General features: G+C 38.3%; 1 protein-coding gene across 23 annotated transcripts in view; it reads right to left on the minus strand.

Moving 5' to 3' along the window:
* The window catches only part of CLASP2 (cytoplasmic linker associated protein 2), a 153989-nt gene that overhangs the window by 65060 nt on the left and 61312 nt on the right, over positions 1-27617 (minus strand). For all 23 annotated transcript variants that reach the window (XM_075083525.1, XM_075083523.1, XM_075083520.1 and 20 more), the window contains 4 exons: positions 9328-9407; positions 4169-4261; positions 3383-3528; positions 1994-2129 (listed from right to left, as the gene is read on the minus strand). In XM_075083525.1, coding sequence (XP_074939626.1) covers positions 1994-2129; positions 3383-3528; positions 4169-4261; positions 9328-9407 — 455 coding nt within the window. The remainder of the gene's footprint in view (positions 1-1993; positions 2130-3382; positions 3529-4168; positions 4262-9327; positions 9408-27617) is intronic.

Raw genomic sequence — 27617 nt, forward strand, 5'->3', positions numbered from 1 at the left:
GAAAGGGAACAATAAGCAGTTATCAGGGGAAAGAATAAAATGTTTTTACAGATGGAGAAACCTATATGTTACAAGTCTTTGGAGCTATTGACATTGTAATTTCTAGAAAGTGTTTTGCAAAGGAATCAAAGCCTCAGGCTTGCTTTCATTCTGCTTAAAGATTGTCCATTTCATCTGTTATCCCTTTGAAGCTGCAATGATACATGCTTCCTCCCAATCTACCTTGCAGCTCAATTGACCAACCCAAATCCTGCCTTCCTCTGGAAAGGATTTTCTGCCATCATGCCATCTCATCAGGATGCACCCTCCCCCCACTTTTTTTTCTCAATTGGTTTCCTGACTTACGAAACAGAAATCAGACTTTCTGGAGAAATGTGAAATCCAAGAAAGAGACAAAGATGAGGTGGAGCTATTCAAGAACACTGGTGTAATACAGCCTCCCTCTTTTTATGTACACTCACTCTCTCAGCAATTAGATACTGAAGCACCAGTGGATTCTGGTAGGAGTTTTTGAGCAAAACGCTGACTCCAATAGCTGTAATGGCTTGGCCTCTAAATATTCAACTTATCATACACTCCCTGACTAACTCTCATTTAATCCAAAGGATAGATTCCCAAAGGAGACTGGGACTGCATTTTGTTTGACTTGTATTTCTTTCTTTCTTTTTCCACCGAAACCTGAATTTTTTGTGAAAACACCTTGCATAAACCATTTATTGGTTGGGTATTTGAACCCTATGGATAGGATGTTCTAGCTTCTATGCCTCTAATCTGTTATGTTAAATTACAGCTACGAATAACAAAAGTTTTAACAAAACTAGGGCAGCTACAGCTGATGTGTAAGGCTTGTCTCCAACCGAACCAAACCAATGAAGCCAACTTAATATAATCTGAATTTTTAATTCATGCTGCTTTTCTCGTGCTTGATTTGGCTCCTGTAAACAATAAGACAGTGTTAGTTTCTCACATGCCTAAGCTCATCTAATACTACTGCTAGTGTTCTCTTACAACTTTAATCATCTTGTGTAAGGTGTATTCCTTCCTCCGCTCTCAACTCTGTGCCATTAGCCATCTCACACTACACTGTAAGAGTCTGGGGGAAAAACGCCAACAGTTCTTAGCCCAAGTGCTGATGCAACTGTAATGGAGAAGTCTCAGAGCACATTCTCAAGAGGCATGGTTAGACAGAATAAGTACAGATTCCAACACATACTGAGGCTGGCAATAAAAGGTGCGAGTGATTAAACCACTTAGGTTTCCAACAACTTACAAAATTACAACTATAGATGAGATCACAGCGAAGAGCAGTAAGTGCATTAAGAACACCACAGCCTTTAATGCAGAAACTACAACCTCCCACTTCTATCCAAAACACAAAAGTATCAGCACAAGTCCCAAAAATCTACCTAAATATCTTGCCTCAGGCACCCGTCAGTAGCAGATGCTTAAGGAACAGCCAATTTTTAAAACCCAGCTAGTATACAGAATTCCCCTCTTCCATATGCTACAGCTTTAAGGACTCATCTTAGAAAATTCTTAATCCTGAGAATTAAAATCTCTGTTGTTTTGTCTTCCATGAACCTGTGCTTTCTGAACTGATCCACGTACGTCTGGCCTCTTCAACTTTATCATTAACTTCACAGTTTCAATTTTTTCTTAACTTCTTTAAAATTCTTACTAGCTTCTTAACCACTAGCTTCTCCAAAAAGGCAGTTAAACACAGTTAACCTCTGAAATACACTTGCCTTCTTACAATTAACACATTACATTAAAAAAAAAATGAACAGACTTGCTTTTCACACCTATTCCTTCATCTTACAATGGTAATGCTGCTGATTGGTTTCAATGATAAATAATATTTTTCCATCTATGAGAAAAATTACTTCTCCACGAAAGAATGATTTCTAATCCTATATTTCAGAATTCTTATTATCTCTGCCAAGAGCCACTACCTGAATATTCCCAGCAAGCAAAGTGAAAGAGGAACACCTACCCGAATAATGAATCTAATGGCTGCACACCCAGAAGTTGCCATCACTTTGGCGCTGTTGGGAACCAGATTAAAAAGAGTAGGCACAATAGCTTCAGCGCCATGATCAAACTTGTTTCCCAAAACAGTTGAAAGATGGCTATTTAGGGAAATAAAAACCAAAAAACAACTTGTTGACAAAAATTAATTTCTTAGTCTTAAAATAACGAAGTTCATAGTACATTTTAAAGATTTATCTTTCCAAACAAAATTTCTTAATTTCATGATTTCCAAGTCCATGCCTCACTAAAAATGCAGGATTTGTGGCACATTCTAGAAACTTAGACACATTAAGAGGTTGAACACTGATGTATTTATTTCATAATGAAAAACAAATACCACAATTGGAAAGGCTAAAATTCTCACATCCACATAGAATATCATAGTATTTCTGATTTTTAACACACTTTGAGAGTTTATAATTTTCATAAGATTTTAGATTTATTGCTCAAGATTTTTCTCCTTTTGAATGCAGGATGAGGACATTTGCACAATACTTTTATGCTGTTCCTGTCTTCACATTAGGAAAGGTTAGCATTGTTTTCTCAAAGCCTGAACTTCCTTGGCAAGGACAGTTGTACACTCCAACAGGTCCCCATGGTCTGTTCAATGACGAGACCAGAAGAGCAAGGGTGAACTCTGAGGCATATCTGTTCCACATGGCTACTGAAAATCAGTGGTTACATTAATGCCTTCCCAGAGGTAAAAAAAAGCCATGGAAAACACAGAAGTAGGAAAGACTGCTCTGGTATAAAAATAAGGCGCTTTTTTTTTCCCCCCTCCCTTGAATTTAATGAAAGTCCCCCCAGGATGATGAGGATGGAGATCTTATTCCTGTTTAGCCACAGCCTCTAAAATTATCACGGACAAAGATACGACCTCACCAAAATGTATGTTTTACTGAAGCTTTCACTTGGATTGTGTTTTTACATTGCATCTCAGACAACTCGCAGTCAAGCAGAAGGGCTCAAAATGCTATAGGGCAGCTCGCTTTGTTATTACAAGTAGTCAAGTAAAGATCTGTGCCAATTACCCAAGCATAAATGCTGCTAAGACTAGCCCCCACTATTACAGTAGTACTTATAGCAGTCTGTATTAACTTGCACTAAGTACTCACTGTAATAATGGTAGCCTGTTCTTCGCATACAGTCTTACAGGATTATCAAATATGTTTATCGCCTAAAAGAACAAACTCCTTTAAATGTTTCTCTTTCTCTACAGCTTCAGATGCTGACTTGACTCTATCAGTCACACTGTACTGCAGGCCAACACTGCAACACTGACACAGCATCTTTAGGTCAAATTCATACTAAAATCTAGCAATGTACACAAACACATATAAACTATACTTACGCTACAGTAATGCATGCTTCTCTAACCACCTGGGATCTGAGATCCTTGGCCGACAGCTTGAAAGCACCATCCAACAACCGTAAATGCTGGAAAAATCCATCATACTGTGCAGCTCCAGCAACAAGCAATGACCGAACTTTCTTCAGCTAAAAAATTTAAGGCACTTAGTTTAGGACACTTCCAATATGAATTTCAAAATAAAAAGTAACAACTTCATTGCAAAAATGTATGTAGGCATGTCTTTAAAGCAAAGCATAATTTTGAAATATACAGCAGTAATTTAAGAAACTGTAAAAAAAATCTATTACTTAAATTCTAGAGCTAAAAGGTCTCAGATGCCTGTCGACAAATACACAAATACATAATTCTGTTTACATACCTGTTCCCAAATGCTAAGAAGCCATAAACCTGATAAAAAAATATAAATGCTACATACACACAAACATTTTAATCCTGCAAGTGGAACTTATCATAGCCACACAGAAGAGGTACTAATGCTAGCAGTTTACCTGCAGAATACGTAACTTTGCATAAATGCCACTTGAAACATACATGATAGCTTTTAGAAAAGCTTCCACTTAAATGTCAGCAAAAATCCATTTAGGCCTTTTCAAAATACTTGCTCAAACTTATTTGGTTTATGGAAATTCAATGTGTAAAAATAAAAATTAATATTTTTTAATTCTCTGGAGTGTAATTACTTTTTTTAAAAAAAATTTAAATATCTATCTGCCTGTGCTTTATGAAATACACCCACCCAAACATGAAACCAGATAAAAAGTTTACCGCATTAGTTCGTTGATCCCAATCATGTTTGTCATCTGAGAGAATTTCCCTGATTTTGTTCAACGTTTCTTCAAGTTCTCGACTAGAATAGATCTGAAATATTAAAAAAACCCAGAAAATTAATATTGTTAATATTCCAGGTAACCTGATGAAGGTAAATAGTACGAGAAGACTGAAAATACAATTATAATTCTGAAAATCTTGCCCCAAAAGTCCCAGAGAACAGAGAACTGTGAACAATGACACTCAACCAACAGATTTTAACCCGATGCAATTCTTTTGGGGCAGGGACCTCTTCTGCAATACAAGGGTACGTGCCTCTATGAGGGCCTAACTAGGCTGCTAGTCAACACTAAAATAAAAAATTTGTCTGAAAAAATAAATTAAAGCCTTCAATAGCTTCTGTATGTATTACTACTCCAAGCCTATCATTAACTTATGCAGTCAGTAAATAAATGTAAGGAGCAGCCTCCAGTAAGAGTTCTCTATTCTCTACACAGTAACTCCAACAAAACTGAAGCCTGACCAATCTAATCATACAGTCACTATTTGGTAATACATGAATTAACGTATTTATTGATAACTGAATATGTACAACAGTAGATTTCTAAATAATTTTTTTAAGTAGTTGTGAAAACATATCAACATCAGAAATAAACTGACTTCCCTTCTATTCTCCTTGACATAAGCCACAGGATGCTCTTTTCTGCTTCCACTGAAGATGCAAAATTTTAAGGGTTCTCCCCCCACACACAGATTGAGAACAAGTAAGTGGATATGAAGGAAATCACTAACCAGAAACTTGATCTGGCCAGGACTTTTTCAAAAATGTACTTTCAGCTAAAGATTTCCAAATTTTGGGGTCAAAAGTTATTTATATAAACACACTGGGCTAAACTGAGTTGCCCACACACAGGCATCTGGTGCCACCTGAAACACATCCAAGACATCCAGATGGGGCTGGCAGACACAATTCACGACTTCAGGGAAATTCATACCATTCGAGAGTGAGAGCTGGAGGCCAACATAACTTACATAGCACCTAAATAGTAGTGCCTTATGCTCCTTCATTATTTAAGTCTAAGACATAATTTTATGTGCAAAAGCACAGAGCATGCAGAGGAAACAAGGACCAATAGTTAAGGCGTCTTGCTTCACATGAATTGCTGAAGAGCTTTAACACTGGTCTCTTGAATGCACTGTTCTGCATGTATATATATGTATCTTCTATTTTATTGTAAAAATATCTAAGAACATCTTTCTTCTGTTCTAGAGAAACTGAACACGTACTTTCTACAAAATACCTTATTTTCCTGGGGAACTTGAAATTACTACAAGAGTTATTCCAAACACAGTCTAGTTTTCCAACTTCCTGAGCATATCAAATTAATTTAACTCACAGTAGGCATGAGATCTTGACTCTACTGACATTTACTTTTGTTCCAATACTTTAATAGAACGTGGTTATGGATGACTCTGTATTTCATGCTGGAATATTGAGGACATGGAAGACATCCATGCTCTAAAACACCTGCATATCTAGTTTGTAGGATAAACAGGTAGGAATCACTTCAGAAACAGACAAATTAGTATACCCAGGTCAGCTTCACTATCATGCAGAAAACAATTTCTGAGTATGCTTTACCAACAAAATTGAAACTTTTATTACCACACAGCTGTATAAGCTTTTCCAGGGTACACTGTGGAAGCAGCTTTGCAGTTTGATACAGGGGACACAACTGCATCCATAAGAACTGAAAAGCTATTCCTCATGATTACTGTTTTCTTCTTCATTAGAAGTCAATAAATATTTGATGCATAACTTAATTAAAAAGAGTAAATGATTTAATGAAAGCAGTTGGGTCCAAGCATACCAGACTTTCTACTCCACTTCCCACTAAAATCAAACATGAGTTTTGTGTCACCATTTAATATACTTGTATATACTCATAGCATATAATACTTGTTACACAACACTAATTTAACACTAATTCTATAGGTACCATACCATTAAGAGTAAGTATTATGTGTGTCTCAGTAAGCATTTTTATCAAATTAGATTTTCATTATCAAAGAAAGTTTTTATTTTCCTTTTAAAAGTGGAAGGATGAAGTCACTGGTTAACTAAAGATGCAATTTCACATTATGGTGACCCTAATGCCGTCAGAATTCATGACACAATTCAACCTTCTCAGGCTCCCCCTTCACCATCACCCACCTTGCCCTGCCTCCTTCCAATTCAGCGATTTAACACACAAAAAGCTAACCCTACAAGAGGAAAGGCAAAAATTTCTCTGCCAACTCAGTAGCCTATGCCGACTTACCACCAAGAAGTGAAGCAAAACAAGGGAAGTGGGATCTTTTGTCTTTTGGTGGCAGCTAACTGAGATCTGTTTAGTGCACACTCAAAACTTCATATGAGGTTCTGGTCAAGGTACAAATATCTTTTGTAAGCTGACTCATTGGGTAGATCCTCAAAATTAAGACTTTTTTTTCTCAGCTATGTGTTATCAGAGACCACATGCTGTAGCTACTGCCACAGGACTAAAACATGCTAAGCAGTAGACAAGCGCAGAAACAACATGTACAACGTGTTCACATCTGCCCTACCTGCGTGCCTAGGCAGGTAATTCAGTTCTTTATTTAATTACCTGGCACAAAATAGGATTGGATCTATGCAATTTCTGCTATTCAAGTTGGCATTGCAATGAGGAATTTAGTAAATGGCATAATTTTATCTTGTAATGAAATTAAAATTGTAACTCCACTGAAAAATCCAGATTGTCATGGTTGTCCGTACCTATATTAGTTTCAGAGGAATAAAAGGTAATATTTTAATATTTTCTATTCTCCCTGCCCTTGATTAATTATGCTTTTAGAAGGCCAAGATGAAACCCTGCATTCAGCCAATGACATAACACATTTTTTGTTCATTAGTTCCCACATCAGACTTTTACAAAAAATTAAATTTGTTTTGAAACAATTTCTAGCTATTAATGGGAGTTACTCCTAATAACCTGAGTTTTCTCCAATTTAAGCAAATGCAAATAAACAGAGTTGTAAAAACATTAAAGTTGTAATCTTAAATATGAAGGCACAATCCTCTCACCACAGTACTTCTCTTTTTGGCACACAGATCCATCAGACTATCTCTCAGAATAACCCATCTTCTTTATAAACTGCTGTTAACCATTAGAGGGCAACACATGCACACACACACATTAAAGGTAAGTATAACTTCAAAGACAAAAATTATAAGCTCCAACACAAGTGAGAGTAGTAACTATACAGATGGAAAGTATTTACAATATGGGGATTACAAACTAGATATGAGTAAACAATACGATATTCCTGAAAAATTAATGATGAGCAGTCATTGGAACAGGTACTGGAAAGGCAGATCCACCATTGGAGGCTTTTAAGAATGATATAAACATACCATAAGTAACTTCAATTTGTTTGATCAATCCAGATGAACTTAATCTTGATTCAGAATTGGATCCATAATATAGTTCCCTTCCTTACATTCACTGAAACCACTACTAAAACTCACAAATATAATGAAAACAGAAAGACATAGGGCTGGGTCCAATAATGTCCCTCTCCCCATTCTGCCTAGCAAGTTTCCTTTGCTTTTAGAATAACGTTGCAAATTACAGGTCATAAACATTCTTTTCTTCACAGGGTTCAGTACAGAAACGGCTCTTTTCCTTAGTAATTAACATGGTCTCAGAACATGGGATCTGCTTGCCTTTTTTTTTCTTGAAAGATCAGAGATTGTCCACAACCAGAAACATGAAGTTGGACAGCAGGAAATCACTATTCCTAAGGATACAAAAAAACCCCACTATTTCATTTTTGCTCGCCAAGCAGGTCTTTCTTACATTCTCATCCATGAAACAGGTTATTTTGAGGTCAGTCACACATCTCTCCCGCGTCCTCACTCGTGAGAGATTAGTAAGACAAGTCAGTCTTTCTTCTCCACCTCTTGCAGTTTAGGAATGACCTACCTTCCTAGGTCATCTAGCATTCAGACAGAAAATTACATGTGCTCATCAACGACAGTTACCCCACTTTTGTTCTTGTAATGTCATTAACCAACTTGAGCAACTGGAGAACTCTGCTTGGGACTGCAAATATTAAGGCATCGAACTACAGGAGCACGTTTTCTGTGCTGTGGAATATGGCTCTGTTCAGCATAGTGGGGATAAATAATATTAAGAGCTCCGTGGTTTTGCCCTCTAAAGAATTCTTAACAGTCTGGAGAAGCAGAGAAACAAAGCTCTTAGAGCGTAAGAGAAAGATTTCCTCAGTGTGACAGGAACCTTGGAGATGAATTGTTCCGTCATAAAAGCAGACAGTGTTTCCGCCTACAGAAGGAGATGTAACAAATAACTACACTATCATCTTGAGAAATAAAAATAGAACAGAAGTATGTATCAAGAAAACGGAGTCATACAAAGATCCTTCTGGTGTTTGGGAACTATGCCTGACTGAGTTTTTGGTTGCCTTCCACATCTGAGCTGCTCAAGGAACTTACGCAAAACAGGTCTAAGAAGATACAAGTATGTGCAATTCCCACATTTGAAGAACAGAAATTAAAACCTGATCTTTCAACTAGGAATTCAGAATCCAACAGGTTCATTAGCATTCAAATAAGGTACTAGAATTTTTTTTTTTTGTATTGCTACAGATGAGGACATGTATGCCAGACACGATCGTTAAAATTCAGACACATCTGAAAACAAAATTCTTGGGGTTTTTTTAATTATTTGCCTGTATTATTAGTACTTGATTTTCCCATGAAATTGCAGTCCTACATTTTCCATAAGTTACGGAAATCTTGTTCTTATTAAAATGAAAACATACTGTTATTTCAGTAGACCCCTGGAAAAGATTTTAAAAAGCAATAACGGATTTCAGCTGAAGCATAATGAAACACAATGATTACTAGTATAGTAAAGAAAAGGTAGTGTTTTTGGTAACTAACTGGAAAAAGTAGAGAGCTTTCCATGGAAACTGTAAATTCAGAAAGAAGGAAAGGTAATGACACTTGCTTAGATGACTGTAAAATTAAAGAAGTTTTAAAAGTAAGCTAACACATAGTATTACAAATAGCATATTTCTGAAAACAAATATGAGTATACACAGCATCTTACCTGTACAGTAGGAACATCTGTAAATGCCTTAATAAAATCATCCTCATCCACAGCTCCAGCTCCTCCTTCTTTAGAAGAACCTACATAAACGTAAAATATTGTTAAACAGTATGTAAGGTACATCAAGGCTTTCAAATTGACATAAGCATCTTTCACCATAACTATTTCTAAAACATTTAATATAACTTACAAAAATCCTGAGCATTCCTGTGTAAAACTGCAAGACCTTGAACTCTGATTTCACCATGAATACCAAAAGTATAACTTTTTTTGAAACGAACAATTCTGAGCAGTTTCCAATTTGACAAAGTTAATAGCTTCATTTTATTATTTTTATTTTTGTGTTTAATTGGAAAGAGGTTTAGTACAGCAATCTTCTAGCAGCTATTTGCACAGAATTCCAAGACCCGCATCCTGATAATGCAAATGCACCCAAATAAAGCATAGAATTTCAAATCATTTACCAAAATAAGAGTTATTTGTCATTAAATAGAATTCCTCTGGATGAATTTTCACCTTAACACATGTGCCACAAGCAATCAGCCTTGGAATGCATAGTAGCCCTACACAATTCATTTACCTCATGCTTCCCAATATTCTCATAAGGAGCTAAGATGTGTGACATGCATTTCTCAGCCTCAAAACTCCAAAAATTTTAACAAAGAAAGCAAGGACATGGTGAACGGAGCTTTGTGTTGGAGCAAAATCTGAACTCCACCAACTGGTGGCCTCTTTCTCAGAGTGCTCATCCCCACCGGTGTTCCGCAGTGGAGCTCCAGGACTGTACAACCTGGAGGAAGCTCACAAGAACTTTCCAGACACATTACTAAACAACTATCATAGCAAAAATGTTTCTCTCCAAAAGCTTCCATGACAGCTATGTAAGCAGTAGTGCAGTTACTTCTGTGCAAGGTAAACGATGGAACTATTCTCACATAACAGGCAAAGATGCCCCAAATCCCAAGGACCAGGGAAGAATATTAACAGGTAACCTGCTGGTTTCACACTGGCATATGGTTGCCAAATTTAATGAAAATCTAGTTTTTAATGAAAAACTAAGGCAACTCCAAAAAAAAAAAAGTATTTTAAAACAGTGTGTGGATTTCACTTTCTTGCAAATGCTAGAGTTACAAAGTTTTTTTTTTAAAGGAACGAACTCAAGTTTGCTGTCAAATCAAAGAACAAGATCATCATATCCAGGCTGCGCTACAAGCCTAAAACTCCAAGCATACAGTGAAGTTTGGCAGAATCCTTAAGGATCTTCAGTAATTGAATCAGGCAGAAAAATGCCAAGACACTAACTGCATGGAGATAATCAGTCCAGTAAAACGTATCCTTCTTGAGAGGGGACAAACAAACAAAAAAAACCTCTTACAGCAAATGAGCACTCAGGAACAAGGGTCTTGCCTCCATTCCTTCAGAGTCAGGCCAAAGGATAGATGACAGAATTTCTGCCCTAATTTGCAGAGCACAGCTGAAATGGAGGCATCAGGCAGAGAAGACATGTATTTTACTAACTATGAAACAAATAAAATGCATAACAAAAAAGCAGTTAAGGCTGAGTGGCCAACTAAACCAAAAAGTTAGGACTTCTTGACAAGTGAAACTCCTGGAGGATGCACCCTTTAAAAATGTTTCACAGTTTACGGCCCCTGATGTATTTATAGTGCAGGGAATGATGGCTGCTGTATTTGTGTACTTGTGCAGTTTGGAAACATGAGGGTCCACTACCACTACAAATTTGATGGCAAACTTATTAGATCTCAGTACCTCTATGCAGAACAAGATCTCTCACGTGCCTTTGTGGATGCTTAGTGTAGAAACGCTGAAGTGATATCTAGCAAAATTTGGACATGGTACCTGCAGTATGATATACAGGAACATGTAACAAATTTTGACAACCTAAGCTCAAGGATGATGTACATACCACACTTCTACATGTGCATGTCCAACACCATCTGTCAGAACTGCCAAGGCAGCCAGAAGCAAAAGAAGTTATAACAACCTATTTCTTCTCCCTCCAGACAGTAGAGGGAACAAGTTCTTCTACAAAGAGAATGCATACCTGACTGGCTAAGAAAAGGAATAGGGAAAGATCCCGCTTACACCCAGAACACACCCTTCTGCCACACAAACTTGCACAGCTCCTAAAAGGGAAGATGCCCTGGTCAGAGCAGAATTTTGCTGAAAGAAACCTTGAAAAGAAAGAATTTGACACAGGGGCACCATGCTAAACCAGGTGGTACAAACAGCTGCCTGCATGCCCAATTCACAACCTCATTTGTTCCTCCAAAAACACTCTGACATTTAAGAAGGCCTCATAATACCAAAATAATCTCAATCAATATACAGTACATACTCTGGAAAAGTAAATGGAAAAGAAATCTTAAGTAGCCAAAAGGTTACCAGAAAACCTAATTTTCAGAGGTTAAAACAATTTTCATATGGTCAAAGAACTTATTTTTTTAAAAATGTTTAAGATTAAATAAACAGTTCATAAAAGTTTTCTGTTCTTATCAAAATTGTTTTAGTCAAAGCTAACCCATTGTGTTAGTCACAACACAGTAAACCCCTATGAAACTCATACTACATGTTTCTTTTCAACCTGATAAAATATTAAGACTACAGTGATCCCGTGACACTAGACAAAAAATCTCCCTGCAGTTAACAGTTTATACGAGTCTTGTATTATTATTTAGTTACATAAATACCCAAACGCCACTGTCAAAGCTGGGAAAAACGTACTCTGCATTCCCAACCATTACTTACCAATTTTCTTGCAAGGGAATAAACTTATAGAAATCAAACATTAAAAACTGACACATACAGATCATGAATATAAAACCCATAGAAAATGTTTGTATTTCAAGTATTCATAGCACACTCTTGCACATTATAAAGTAAAGATTAAAAGGGGATGAAGTTGCCTTTGCTAAATGAGTAGACGTTATCAGCTTCAGTCTGGTTTAAAGTATTGCTTTTAAAATTACAAAATAGCATGGACTACATGACAGATTTTCTAGCACGTTAACATCATCCAACAATGCATCCTGAGGAATAAAAGAAAATCTTTTATCTAAGGAATAGCAATTTATTACTTTAAAGAGAGAAAGAGGAAGGACAGACTACTATTTAAAATCCATTTGACATAGTCCAGGCACACAGCATGTCCCACCTTCCCGAGATTTAACAACTAGTTCACTTCTACAGACCACTTTTCTTTTGAAATTAATACTTGCAGAAAATTATTTTACTGCCTTTTTTGCCTGGTAATAAAAAAGGTTATGTGGGGTTTTTTTTTTGGCAGGTGACATTTTTAAAGTTGTCTCTAAAAGCACACTCACTTCTATCTCACCAATATTTCTCCTCAACTGCACGATCACATGTGGATACCAATATGAAGTGTGAAGTAACTGTCTTCTCTTTATATTGTATACAAGTCAAGTCTATACTGCATGAGGAGGAAAAACACTGTTCAACTTTTCCCTTCCCTTTCTGATCTCTTCATAGGTACGTTTAACCAATTCTGTTTACCAAGTCACTGTTTCTGGAGAGACTAACAAGAATATGACAGAACTCAGCTCACTGTTTCCTAATTCAGGAGAAAGTCTTTTACTACCCTAACAAGATACATAATAGTCACACACATGCCTATGCCTTCAAAGAACTTCTCACACTTTTGTAAGGCTTGACTCTCCTCCACAAAAGCCATAGCAGAGCTTTACAAAATTCTCATTTCCGTACTGTCTACAGACTCAAAATTGCTGTATCTAACAGAGCACACCTATTTTGATAAGCTGTTTTGTTGTTGCTGTTGCTTACCTTCTCAGACCAAGCTGTGATTATAAATTCCTTAGAAGTATTTCCCTCGAGTGTTAATGCCTTCCACTAAATAATGCATATTCTTAATCCTACCCATAGAACACAATCCTTTGACCAAGTACAGGCAAGCTGAACTACTGCATTCCTAATGGCAAAGACACTATAAACAATTCTAAGGAGCTGTACCCCAACTGCATTTAACATCTGTAAGGGCTCCAGAGCCTCATCAACTGGGTTTTACTTAAGTGAGTGCAATTTACATTACCCTACGTCTGGACTCAGCCCACCGAATTCAACAGGGCCTTCCAGAAAAGAACTGCATCTGACAGAGAGGGAGAACAATCCACACAAGACATGTACCTATATTATTTGTTAGTCTTCATTCGGAACCTTTACTTATTCTTGTCATTCAAGTACCCTGGTTAAACAGACTCAACGAGACACCTGCAAGCCTAAGCTACACTTCAGAAAGCTGGCAAGAATCTACCAAACATAACAAACAGACTTGATATGTAAGTAGATTGCAGCAGCTGAAGCACCTTGAAGTTTTACAGTGGGTTTGTGGTTTTGGCTTTTGGTTTTTTGTTGGTTTTTTTTTTGTTTTTGTTTTTAAACCTAAATTCAATGAGCCTGGGGATGGAGGCGAAGAAAACCCCTTACACTTCCTGCAGACTACTAAGAGAGATGACATCTTACAGGTTAAATGTAAGGATTTCCAACATTTTGTGAGGCCCTAGAAGCCTTTTTATTTTGAAGACAGTTCTTTCCAGTCACAAAGCTTTGAGATCAGCACTGAATAGCTCAACACCAGAAAGGGTACTGTACGCAAGCAAAGAAATTACCCAATCTTTTGCAGAATCAATTTTCTCACCCAGGAATTAATTCCTGCAGTTGAGTTCTTCCCTTCTTCCAACTGAAACATTTAAAATCTTTCCATCATGTCACAAGAACTTTGGACTGCTCACTTGCTCTACCACCTTGATGCTCTCCTCACAATTATCTATAAAGCCATGCAGGACGGAATGACAAAACAATGCAACAACACTATATGGGAGAAGAAACATATCATGAGAGTGATACTGAACTGGTATTTTTTGTTTGAAACAAGGAACTGTTTAATCAAATCATGCTTAACTGTTTAATAAAGCGTACAAGCACTGGTCTAAAAATAAAAAATTGCACAACTTGTATTTGGTAGCCACTCTTTACTAGTCTGATTCAGCTGCTTCTGCTTCCATGGGTCTTTTGACTGAAATTTCAGAACAAAAATTTCCCTGTGAAAAAAGGGAATTTCTAACGTGGTACAGAAACTCAGGAGTAACACACACTCTAAAACTTCAGCTTTTTGTTCTTAAATGCCTTTCTCAACACACTTCCCTATAAAAAATTTATAACTATTTTCTGATACATGTGTCACAAGTAAAGTGTGTAGTAAACTTTGAAAAGGGTACTGCTATACAGATGTCTTTTATCCTTCAGAAGTCTCCAATTCCATACAGTAACAGTATCTTACTGAGCAACACATCTAAAGTAAAGATGACGTGGACTACATTTTTTTTCTGAAAGTAACAAAAAGACCCAAACCCTAAGGCTATACACACATCTCAACTAATTCAAAAGCTTCACTTATCTACCAGACACTGAAGCAGAAGTAAAAGATGCAGATCATTCCAGATTTAAAACGAACATACAAAAAGTACCGTTACCCTTTTGGCTTTGTATGATAACAATCAACCAACTGTAAATTAGGAACTGACAGCAGCTCCAGCTCAGCAGAGGGTTGGTGGACAGGATAAGCTCAAGTACTTACTCAGCTTTTCATGCAATAGGTTGACTGGCAACTCCCACTTACTCCTACTGACCTCACGCATCCTAGCCCTAGTACAGCTGAATAGTAGATCACAACAGGGAGTGTCTAAGCTGAGAATAAAATAAACTGGCTAAGAACAACGGTTTCCATGAGGCAGGTTTCCTGGCCTGCTTCATTGCAGGGCCATATAAACACAATCCAATGGATGGCTTGGGATACAAATGACTTAATAAAGATAAGGAAGGAAATTACTCCAGGCTGCTTGAACAGTAGAGCTGCTGAAAGCGTAAGTATAGGCTGAAGGAAGTAGAGCAATCCTCAAACAAAATTAAATCAAGTAAGGACAAGTGTAGAGGTAACCTAGTGGTATGGACAGCCTTTCTCACTAACACAAAGGGGAAAAAAGTCTAAAGAAAGCACTGATAGCAAAAATATAAAACAAAAAAAACCCCAACCAACCAAAAAAAAAAAGCAAACGCACCCACACAAGCTACAAATAAATTAACAGATTACAGCAACCTATTTTCTGAATCCTGATCAATGACAAAGACAAAATCTAATCAGTTCTTCAGCATGGTACTTGCAATGGACAGAGACAGTGCTCAATAACCAAATTCTGTTCCCAGTTGTAGTGGAAAGATGTTGCAAGGGTCATATTTAATTCTTTCTTGGAATATACGTTCTGCTGTTTGTTAGTCTCTGAAACTAGGATTTTTCCTGAATCTTCCATAGCGCTCAGACAGTCTTTGCAAAATCTACTTATTTATCCTTGGATTAGCTGTTTTTAGTATTTTATAAAACTGACAGCTTACTTTTAAAATCTTATATGTTGGTGGGGGGTGGGGGGAAAGTTACCAGTGCTTCATGATCTGAATTATCACCTCTGAAATAGTAAAAGGGAATTTTAAGATCATGATTCTGATAAAGCCCTGTGTATAGACTGAATTTCAGTGGCTCAGTAAGGAATCTCCTTCTTTCCACGTATATTATTACTGCTGCAGTTAATACAACAGTTCAGGATAACATATTTTCTTACGCACTTTTCACAATTCTGCTTCTGGAAAACATGAATCAAGTGTTTGGAAAAAGTAGCTGAAGACTGAGCATCTCTGGAAGTTCCCTTCATGTTTTAAATTATTGGATCATCTAAAGCAATTTGATATGCTGCATACACACACCTTGACATTTCAACAGAACACAGGAAACTGGTGGTCTTACCTCAATTCTATCAATGTTCTACATGTTCTTATTTCCACGTATGAAAGACTGATCTCTGGATTTTAATCGAAAAATTTGAATTAAAAAAATCCCATAAGAAAAGCAAAGACCTGTTCTTCAGTCTCAAATATCTGGGCAAAGCGGAAAGGTGCTCTTTCATCAGGTGACTAAGTCACTGAGTATAGATGCTTTCAGCTTGCCTGCTTAGGGTAGGAAAACATTTAAGAGCAACAAAAAAGTAGCACTTGCTCTAATAAAAACCACTATGATCAACATTAGACAAGGTGGATTTTTTTGTAAACAAGGCAGACTTACTTGTACATAGTTACACTGGTAAATCCTCTAGGATGGCTATAATTAAAGTAATTTAAATAAAATTATATTAGTGTAATAACTTGTAACCAAGTTCTACCCACAGCATAAGCTGTATCAGCCAAAGCATAAGTCTCCTGGTATAACTGTTAGCACCACTTACTGGCTTTACTGTACAAGGTAAGAAACAGATCACACCGCTAATAGCCACAGCTCTGCCAATAAAACTTAGGGGAGGACCAAATCAGAAAACCTCTACTGATCTTAGTTTAGACAAACATTTTAATCAGCAGAAATCCAGCTGCCTTGTGTCTGTTTTCTGAGAAAAAAGCCCAACTGCATCTGGAAACAAATAATTAATTCCCCGCCCCCCAAAACACCTGTTATTATAGATTTGTCTATATTCCTAGCGCTTTTGCAAGCACACACCTTGCTGACCAGAGAAACCTCACAAATAAAACATAGCAAACCACTGGGAGACTCCTTTATTGGATTGCCCAACACATCTGTGTGATGGTAGTTACTACCCGCATAGAGAGGAGACGAACAGCAGAAGGAATATGTACCTGTCTCTTAAGCCACTGCAGTTCATGATTCACTAACTTAAGCTAAAATGCCTTTGACAAAGTCACTGGGTAGACAATTAGCATCAGTAAACCTATTCAGTTGTTCCAACTCAGGTCACCGGAGTTTCAGCAACAAAATACATTTTTAGATCATCAGAGAGAACACTAAACCCAAATAAGCCTTTCTTTTTGCTTTTGGCAGAACCTGAACTGACAAAGCCTTCATCTTGTTTTAAACTAGCTTATAAGACAATTCAAGTTACAACCAAGTGACTTAAGAGTAGAAATGCCTTTGCTAGAAACCCCACTTTAAGGAAACTGACAGATGAATTCTGTCATGTTCAGCCCCAGTGACTGACATTCATCTTGAACTTGACTCGTCCACCTCAGGTCCTCCAGTGCCAGAAGTCATTGTCCCTGAGACACCCAGAAAGTCATTAAAGCTGAAACAGCTTCACAAACTGAAAAAAATAGCAAAATACCTTCAAATACCTTCATAATACCCTCTATTCCTTACTTTACCTCCCTACTTTAGAAACTTGACATAGTTAGAGAACTTTCCTAGAGATCCCACCTGTATCGCACCTGGTTCATTAAAACATTTCTCCTACGTGCCAGAGACATTGTACATGAACAGAAGTTTTTACCCAACAAGTGGGTATACCGTCTCTGAGGACTGAGATGCTAAGCAGATTCCTCCACACAAATTACCGCAGGAAAGATCAGGAGCAAGGGGGACAAGCCGAAATTAGGAGTGAGCTATGCTTACAAGGAAGAAGGTGGTGGAAGGTGTTAAACTATTAGGATAGCACATCTTAATTCTTGAGGTGTGCCACATTAGTCAGGAGCCAATATACAACTTCTGTACTAAAAGGAAGCCCAAAATAAATCTTACATGCACTGAGGAGACTGAAGATCACTGCACTGCACCAGCATGCATACCTTAAAATCTGGAGCTGCTTTGTAGCATGAAAATTCCTTTGGAATTCTATATTGAAAATTACATTCTCTGAGAAATTTATTCAGTATTTGAAGCTGCTTCCTAATACTGAATGCACAGTTTCAACAACTTTAGCTTCGGTTCCTATGTAGCACAGTTTCACGGGTATTGAAGATTAATACTGCCACCTCTTATTTTCACAGGCATGCTATGGAGATCAATCAAATTCAGAGTGATTTGTGACAACTATACAAAGAAATTAACAGTATTTTACTTAGTACAAGGTTTGGACAGCATACATTAGATAAGACCAAACCCTGGGTGTGGGAAAAAACAAGCAGTTCCATGAGCAGCAAGAATAGAGATACCTGATTTTCTAGGCTTATCTCACCATTGGTTAATGTCTGTTTCTACACAACTGTAAGCTCATACAGTCATCTTTCAACCCATGTACAATGTTCACACTCACACAGTCATCCTTCAAAACACTCATGTCTGTCTTTTCTCTACTGGCACTCATTTTTCACAAAAACTTAAAAGAATGTACATTTGAGACCCTGGCTCATTTGTGCCATTTCAACAGGTGAGCTTTAAAGTTATGCTAATTTTATGAGCATGACAGCATTAGCCTTATCTTCAGTTTTTAATATCGCTTTCTAATAACCTTATATTTGCATTTTACTCCAATTTGTTCCCAGTTTTACATCTGAATAGAGAAAATTGCAGTAGTCATTTTACATTACAGAAATTTCTGAGAACTACCAGGAACACGAACAGTTCGTTTGTTTCACCTATAATTTGTGTCACAGAACAGACTGGTTTTTGGGATACTGTGATTTTTTGGAGTTGTTGTGGTGTAACAGTTTCAGAAAAATAGTATTTTCATTAGTTATCAGTCTCTTCAACTGTGCATTCTTTTCTGAAAGAATTTAAACAGATACTGTATTAAGAAAAATTAGGACTAACAGTGCCTGTCATCACAAACTACACAATTACAGTTTTTACATGCTTTGTACAGCACATTTTTAACTTTACTTCTAAAATTTCACTAGTGCAAGACAGAAGGTCAAACTGATTTGATTTTAATGTATTGATTTTCTCATCTATTTTTAAGAACATTTCATTCATTTGTTGCAAGTAATAATTTACACCTTTGGAGAAAATTTTCTACTCAAATTATAATTTGCACCTGATGCTTCTACGTTCCCTGCTTCTCTATTTGACAGCATATACAATTCTCCAAAGAAATGAAACAGGTTTTTTAAGACACTTCTCCCTCCAGACCTGTGAAGAGGAATCACACCTGCTACTTTGCGAAGCAGCAATGCAGGAATGTTTTGGAATAGTTGCCTTTGCTTACTCTGTAAACACAGCCAGAGTCCATAAGCACATAAAAATCCTTCTCTCTAAACTGGGCAGATACAGATTTTATGGGTGGACTGTTTGGTGGATAAAGAATTGATTGGATGATCACTTCCAGAGGGTTGTGGTCAATGGCTCAATATCCAGATGGAGACTGGTGATGAGTGGTCCCTCAAAGGTCCATACTGGGACCAGTACTGTGTAATACCTTCGTCAATGACACAGACAGCAGGATCAAGTGCACCCTGAGTTAAGTGGCGCAGCTGATACACCAGAAAACAGGATCTCATCCAACGAGACCTGGACAAGCTGGAAAGGTGAGCCTGTGAATACCTCATGAAGTTCAACAAGGACAAGTGCAATGTCCTGCACGCAGGTTGGGGCAACCCCCGATATCAGTACAGGCTGGGGGGTGAAGGGATTGAGAGCAGCCTTGCCAAGAAGGATTTGGGGGTACTGGTGGATGAAAAGCTGGGCAGGAGCCATCAATGTGCGCTTGCGGCCCACAAGGCCAACCATATCCTGGGCTGCATCAAAAGCAGCGCGGCCAGCAGGTCGAGGGAGGTGATTCTGACCTTCTACTCCACTCTGGTGAGACCCCACCCGGAGTGCTGCGTCCGGCTCTGGAGCCCTCAGCACAGGAAGGACATGGAGCTGTGGGAGCAGGCCCAGGGGAGGGCCACAAAAGTGATCCGAGGGCTGGAGCAGCTCTCCTACGAGGGCAGGCTGAGACAGTTGGGGTTATTCAGCCTAGAGAAGAGAAGGCTGCAGGGAGACCTTATTGTGGCCTTCCAGTACTTAAAGGGGGACAACAGAAAAGATTGGGGCAACCTCTTTAGCAAGGCCTGTTGTGACAGGACAAGGGGTGAGGGTTTTAAACTAAAGGAGGATAGGTTTAGACCAGATATAAGGAAAAAAATTTTTTTTTTACTATGAGGGTGGTGAAACACTGGAAACAGGTTGCCTAGAGATGTGGTAGATGCCCCATTCCTACAAATACTCAAGGCTGGGTTGGACGGGGCTCTGAGCAACCTGACTGAGTTGAAGATGTCCCTGCTGACTGCAGGGGGGATTGGACTAGATAATCTCTAAAGGTCCCTTCCAACCCAAATCATTCTATGATTCTATGACACAAAGCACCAGGGCCAGCTGATTTCAGCCCTGCTTCCTCCTCCCTCCTTCCTCTTTTCCTTCTGGATCCACCCATATGAAAATATAAACAAATTGCTTCCCCTTTTTATTGCTTGAAAAAAATCAGTATTCAATGTTAGCAAGCTAAACAAGGGCTGGGTTGTCTTCCTTATTCTCATCGCTGCCTGGTACTACTATGATTGCTAGTAAGACATCTGGGACTACAACACAGGGTAGAGATGTCAGAAGAAGTTTACATACTGTGGTGAGCTCTTATCCCCAGACCTCTTAATTTCTGTTCCACTGTTACTCACTTCCTATTTTATCCATTTGTAAGTGGCCTTCTAGGCCATGAGCCTTTTGGGAGAAGACTATCAGATACAGTATCGTGCTTATACCAACATAATAAATCCTACCATCTAATTGAAACTTCTAGAAATTAGTGCAAAATAAACTAAAGTAGTATGAACTATCTGCCAACTATTCTTGGGTGACGCACAGAAAACAGATTAATGAACACTAATTATGATCACATGCATATATTCTTCAAAGGTATATGTATAGGTATGTGTACATGTACATGTATTTATCATTTACCACGTTTATTCATCTTAATTCAGATTCCTCACTGAGGCTGATTTTCCAGTCCACCTGCTGAAGCTAGCTGCAAATGAAAGTATCTGTTAGAGGAATGGAAGCCCCAGTGACTGGACAAGTATTTATAATGGCCAAGGAGAACAGACCACTGATGATGTGTGAGGAAGCGTAACTCCTGAAGTGCCAACCTGGAAACCAAAAAGGGAAGCAAGTGCCACAGATTGTCAGGGATCCTTTGCTGACCAAGGTTATCTCGGAGCAGTTTTATGTCATACAAAGAGCCAATATAGAATATGGAAAAAAATCCTAATTTATGCTGCATGACAAATACAGCACTTTGGAAATCACTTAATGAGGGATAAACAAATACTAGAGGAAAGACTCCTGAACATATTTTCTGCAGAATTCAAAAGATAAAAACATCAAACCCAAATATGGGCATTTATTACTATGAAGTTTTTTGTGCAAGTGAACACAGAACTGTCTTCACAAGCCTGAAGACAATAAAGCAAGCACGAACTGACCCTGTTTCAAGTCCATTCACTAACAATTTGTATTTACAGTTCCACAATTGTTGAAGCTCTTAACAAAAATGTTTCTTAACTACAGTATGTAGTTTTAATGAGGTTAACTGCACCTGGCTAAGATTTGGGATGGCAAGTATCCATTTTTCAGTACCACATTTGTTATATTAGGGCCATTCCATTTAAACTGCTTCCTACTAAAGCATCTAAACACTTCGAAATGTCTCCTTCTAGGAAAGAAATGCAAAAGAAGCAAACCAGTACCATTTTAATACTTCTCAGAAAAGAGCTGTATCACTGTTATTGAGAAGGAAAAAAAAGACATTATGATGCTAATAGAACACACTATAGACAGATACACAAATTAAACTTACATTTCCTAAAGTTGGGAATAGCTTCCTACAGTTAAGAATATATTCCTGCAGTTAAGAGAAACATGTACAGTGTTACTATAGTTCTCACAGCCTTCTTTTGCCAAAACCACCCGGTTCACCCAAGTTTTCCCGTTACTTGATTTCTACCTAAAAGGAGGTATTTTTAATGTTTTTTGAGCCATCATCAAATTTCAGGAGGCTTTTCAGAACTAAGACCATCCTAAAACTGAGGGTTATTTCCAATAACACCAGCATCAAACCTCGAACTGGCACAGTTACAGTCTTCATTGAGGACCAGATTCTTTGAACAGTTTAAGAAAAGAAGGCAACATCACGATTTTTATGTTGGAAAAAATTCTTTTTGTACGCATTTTTTTAACAGAAAAAAACACCCCTCAATGTCCTTGGGGTTTCACTTCATATCCTTCATGCTTGGCATCAACATTCTTACTCCAAAATATCTTTTTAAACAGCAGTTACAATAATTCTGACACTTGAAGTAATAACATCCCCTTTGCTGTTTTTATCACTGAATGATTCATCCTAAACCAACATAGGTTGTTTCAAAACGTGTAACATCCTTATTAAGTACTAAACAGTAAGCAATATGTAATATAATGCTAATAGGCCAATACACTTATTGGCCTACTTTAAAATCAAAAAAGCCAGCAAACGACAGGTAAAAAAATAAGTGATGCAATACCTTCCCACTGAAGACAAAAGTAGAAAGTCCACCTTGTTTCAAATTACAACATTAAGAATTATGTTCCAGCCCTACTGAGCTTCTCACAAAATATACAACAGAAAGTTAATACGAATTTTTGTCATGACTGGGTTTCATCAGCAAGCTTTTCTTCCAAATGCCACATGGCTCCACTGAAGTATCAGTATTCCAACATTTAACCCATTTTAAAGACCACTGACTTGCAGTGACATTTTGGGAAAAGAAAGGAGACCAATCTTCTTGCTGAGGTACAGACTGAGGTTTCCTACTAACATCTAGACTACAGAAAGCTTCTGAATTGTATACAAGTGAACAATTCCCTAGAAGACTTGCAACAGGGAGCTCACATTTGCAAGAGAACCACAAAGACAAGAATTAACTCATTTGGCTAACATACTTAAGTCTTTTTCTATTGTAAATTATGGTGTCACTTACAATCAAAAAGCTGCTGCAATACCGCCAAGAAAAGCCCGTGACTATCCACTTCTGGAAGGGCAGAGCACACACTGTGCACACTCTCAGTAAGAAGTGCTTAGAGCAAAGGGGTATTACCAGAGGCTCTGCCCCTTGAATAAAGAGCTGAAACCAAGTGTGCCAGAAGTAGCTGTCCATTTCCTGGCAAAGGACTAACTGTATTGACCATGGAATAAGAAATATGCCAAACAAAGCACTGCCCCATGAAGTTGAAGACCCATCATTTCTCGTTCAGCACAAGCAAGAAGGTGAGTGTCTGAACACCTCCCAGCAGTAAAGCCAAGACGAGAAACAGTCTGCCGGATTTCTTACCCTCAGGGCAGTACCCCACTGAGGCTGCCTGCTCAGATACTTTTCTGGCAAGCTGTCTTCTACAGACTTAATCACACCTGTCAGCCAACACACAAGTTCTACAAGCTCTCCCATCCCTACAGCTGAGAAAAAGGTCTTGCAGTCATTCCCAGCACAAGGAAAGAATTCCAGCCCAAGTAGGACGCTGCTATTGCTAACGTACATGGCTGTTTCACCGCCCTTTCTGGAATGATTTTGCATTTCCAGTGCTAAAGTGCATTTCCCACATAAAATGGGAGTTGCCCAACACAGTGAAAAAAATCCTCTTTTTGCATATTGGATGGATCCTTTAATTTGAACAGAGTATCTGGTCAGTGGTGGAATTATCTGTTTCTTCAGTAAGAAAAATCTCCATGGAGTATACAATCGTAGAATGATTTGGGTTGGAAGGGACCTTTAGAGATCATCTAGTCCAATCCCCCCTGCAGTCAGCAGGGACATCTTCAACTCAGTCAGGTTGCTCAGAGCCCCGTCCAACCCAGCCTTGAGTATTTGTAGGAATGGGGCATCTACCACATCTCTAGGCAACCTGTTTCCAGTGTTTCACCACCCTCATAGTAAAAAAAAATTTTTTTCCTTATATCTGGTCTAAACCTATCCTCCTTTAGTTTAAAACCCTCACCCCTTGTCCTGTCACAACAGGCCTTGCTAAAGAGGTTGCCCCAATCTTTTCTGTTGTCCCCCTTTAAGTACTGGAAGGCCACAATAAGGTCTCCCTGCAGCCTTCTCTTCTCTAGGCTGAATAACCCCAACTGTCTCAGCCTGCCCTCGTAGGAGAGCTGCTCCAGCCCTCGGATCACTTTTGTGGCCCTCCCCTGGGCCTGCTCCCACAGCTCCATGTCCTTCCTGTGCTGAGGGCTCCAGAGCCGGACGCAGCACTCCGGGTGGGGTCTCACCAGAGTGGAGTAGAAGGTCAGAATCACCTCCCTCGACCTGCTGGCCGCGCTGCTTTTGATGCAGCCCAGGATATGGTTGGCCTTGTGGGCCGCAAGCGCACATTGATGGCTCCTGCCCAGCTTTTCATCCACCAGTACCCCCAAATCCTTCTTGGCAAGGCTGCTCTCAATCCCTTCACCCCCCAGCCTGTACTGATATCGGGGGTTGCCCCAACCTGCGTGCAGGACCTTGCACAATGAAAACGCAAGCACACATGTATCTGAGGTATAATTCAGCAGATACTGGCATAAAAGAAAGCAAGCAGCATGGCTAAGAGGTTTAATTTTCTTAGCCTCAAGACAGGATAGTCTCCACTCCCTTTTGGAACCAGGAAAAAGCTGTGCTTTCTTTATTGTCATCTGCAGCTGATAGGAAAAGCCATCTTTCTAAAGCAACATCCTCAGAAAAGGATCTCTGGAATGTAAAAGGCAGTTTAAATTAATGGAACTTGCAGTAACCTCAGCCTACGCTCAGTGCAGCCTCTACTTACACTAGCGGTTCTGTCTGGTCACAGAAGCATGAAGTGAAGAAACTGCAGCGAAGAACTACTTCAGCTGTGGGTCACTGACATGACTATGGAGATTTTTGTGAAAAGGATAGAAAAAGCAACACAGTTAATGGAGCTGCTGCTACTTCTTCATCCAAGGCTGAACTGCAACTTCTCTGTATGTATATTTTTTTATATATGAAAGAGTCGGAGAAAACTTAGACAAGCAGGACCAACAGGTGGCAGAACCATGAGGTGAGGAATTATGAGCCTGAAATACCTACAGCCAGTGCTTATGAGGGAAGGGTGAGAAATTACATTCCCACTGATTACAGGCTTGGAATGCAGTGCTGAGCAGAAGGATTTGGGACTGCAGGATATGGCAGAGCCTTAGTAAAACAGCAAGAGCAGACAAGTTCCAGAACCATAGATTTGCTCCATAAAGATGGCAATTTTGAGGCTGGAGACAAATCTCAGGTGTTCTCTAGCCTCCTGCAAAGCAGACCCTACAAAAAGTGAATGTGAAAGAGCATCAAGGTTTGTTTGTGGCCGTAAAGATCCATGAAGTCTCAAGACAAGCAGAATAGGACGCCCTCACTGGATGCTTCAAAGACTGTGGTTCTCTGTGGGAAAACACTCTCTAAACCCAGCATTTTGTCCTGTAATGATCGTGTGCTTCTTGACACTTGCTCTCTTCACGTACATTTCTCTAGTAGCCATTTCTGACTACTGTCAGATGGAGCAGTGGACTACATAGAACTCTTGCCTCATCTAGTATCATTGTTCTTATCAATAATGTTATGGGAAACTCCTCAGTGCTGGAAGAGACTGACTTGACTTGTTCAAGAAATACATGTGGCATCTACACAAGTGTTCTTTATTAGGCTAGGAGATCCAGGATTTGTAAATACTATGCAGAAGGGTAAGGCTCTCTTAGTGCAGACATTTAAGATTTCTATCTGCTAGCAAGCTTGTTCATAGACAGAACTAGTTTAACACTAGTAACCTCAAAAAAAAAAGTATGGAGATGGGAAAAACATTGAAAGATACAAATAATGAGCAGCAGAAGTAAAATGAAGACTGGCTGCTAAAAATAAAAACAGCAATAATAGCGTTGCTGGTCAATGGTGACATATGGAAAATGCTAAAAAGACTGAGGGTCAGCTCAAGGAAAACTTGAAGAAGAAAAAAAACACCAAAGGAGTATTAAACTAGGAAGCATACAGTTATATGTAATGAAAGAAATCTTATGCAGGAGCAGATTAATGGACCTGTAAAAGTTTCTCCCTGGTAGACAGCAAGAGGGAAAAAGTAGAGGTGGTTGAGAACAACTGAAGACTGGAAGACAAATTTCCATCTTCTAGCCATTGGGTGAAGCAAGTCATAACATCTTTCCTACAAAATATTAAGGCAAAAATTCTCCATGCACCAGAGCAGCCTGCACAACCATGCCATAGATGCACATATAGACAAACATTCAAACAACAATTATAAAGGCCAGCCAAACATTTAATCCTAAATTTTCCAAATTTTGACTACAGACATACTGACAGAACAAAAAAGAGGGGAAACAGATGCATATGTGAACACTCCTCAGTATTTTGCAGAGTTGAAAGGAGCCTATAAAGCAAGGAGTGACCAAAGTTCTCTGGTTTTGACATGCTTACATTTTGTCCTTATTCCATGTATTTTTTAATTTTTTTTTTTTTTTTTAAGTTTGGCCATATAGGGAAAGGAGAAAAACCTATGTAGTAATGTTGTGGGTTTTTTATCTTCTTTACTCCTGAATTTTTAGATAAAATGAAAAAACCAGTTGAGCAGTTATTTGTATTTCCCTTCCCCTGCTCTCCTCTCTCCATGTTTTTACTGCAGGGCATGTAAAGTGGAAGTCTACGTGTAAAAACAATTTTACAGTAAAAATATCTATATTTAATAAAATATTATTAAAAGAAGCACAAAGAAAGAGGAATCCTGCGCATTCAGTTCTGGTACTATATATGTTCGTCTTGCATGCAGAAAACACCATGCTTCAGGCTAAAGGAGATGATAGTATTATTATTTATTTGTATAATAATAAATTCTAAGAGTCAATTTCAAGACAATTTCCTTTAGGAAGTCTTTTAGGTGGTACTTCTTGATTCATAGTGCTATCAATTTTGAGTTATACTATGGCAGCATGGATCCCACCCTATGGGAATCTTTTAAATTTATTAGGAATTCTGAAGATCACATTAGAAAAAAATGATAAATTGTCAAAACATTAGCTACATCTTATTAATAAGAAAATACTTAAGGCAGCTTGTTTGGCATGTGTATCATTTCAAATTTTACCTTTGCTTTGCAGTTCACATAAGGGAATGTTATGTGAATAGGAACATGAAAAAATTACTATTATAAAAATCCCTTACTGAAAGAATCAATTATTCATAAAAATGCCATATCTGAAGCATGGTATTATTTCCTCTTAATTATGTATTTTTCTCTGTACATGAACCATCAAAAAAGCTGTCACTTATTTAGCAGTAAACAGTTCCTTCTATTAGATTACCCCCGCCCTAAAAAAATGCGGATTTCCGTGTTCACAGATTATAATTAGTAAGCATCGTCATTATACTGCTTCCAAGTCTACCATGCAAAAAATCCTGGCAAGGGTTTTGGCCCT

The sequence above is a fragment of the Phalacrocorax aristotelis genome, chromosome 2 (assembly GCF_949628215.1).
Source record: "Phalacrocorax aristotelis chromosome 2, bGulAri2.1, whole genome shotgun sequence".
NCBI lineage: Eukaryota > Metazoa > Chordata > Aves > Suliformes > Phalacrocoracidae > Phalacrocorax > Phalacrocorax aristotelis.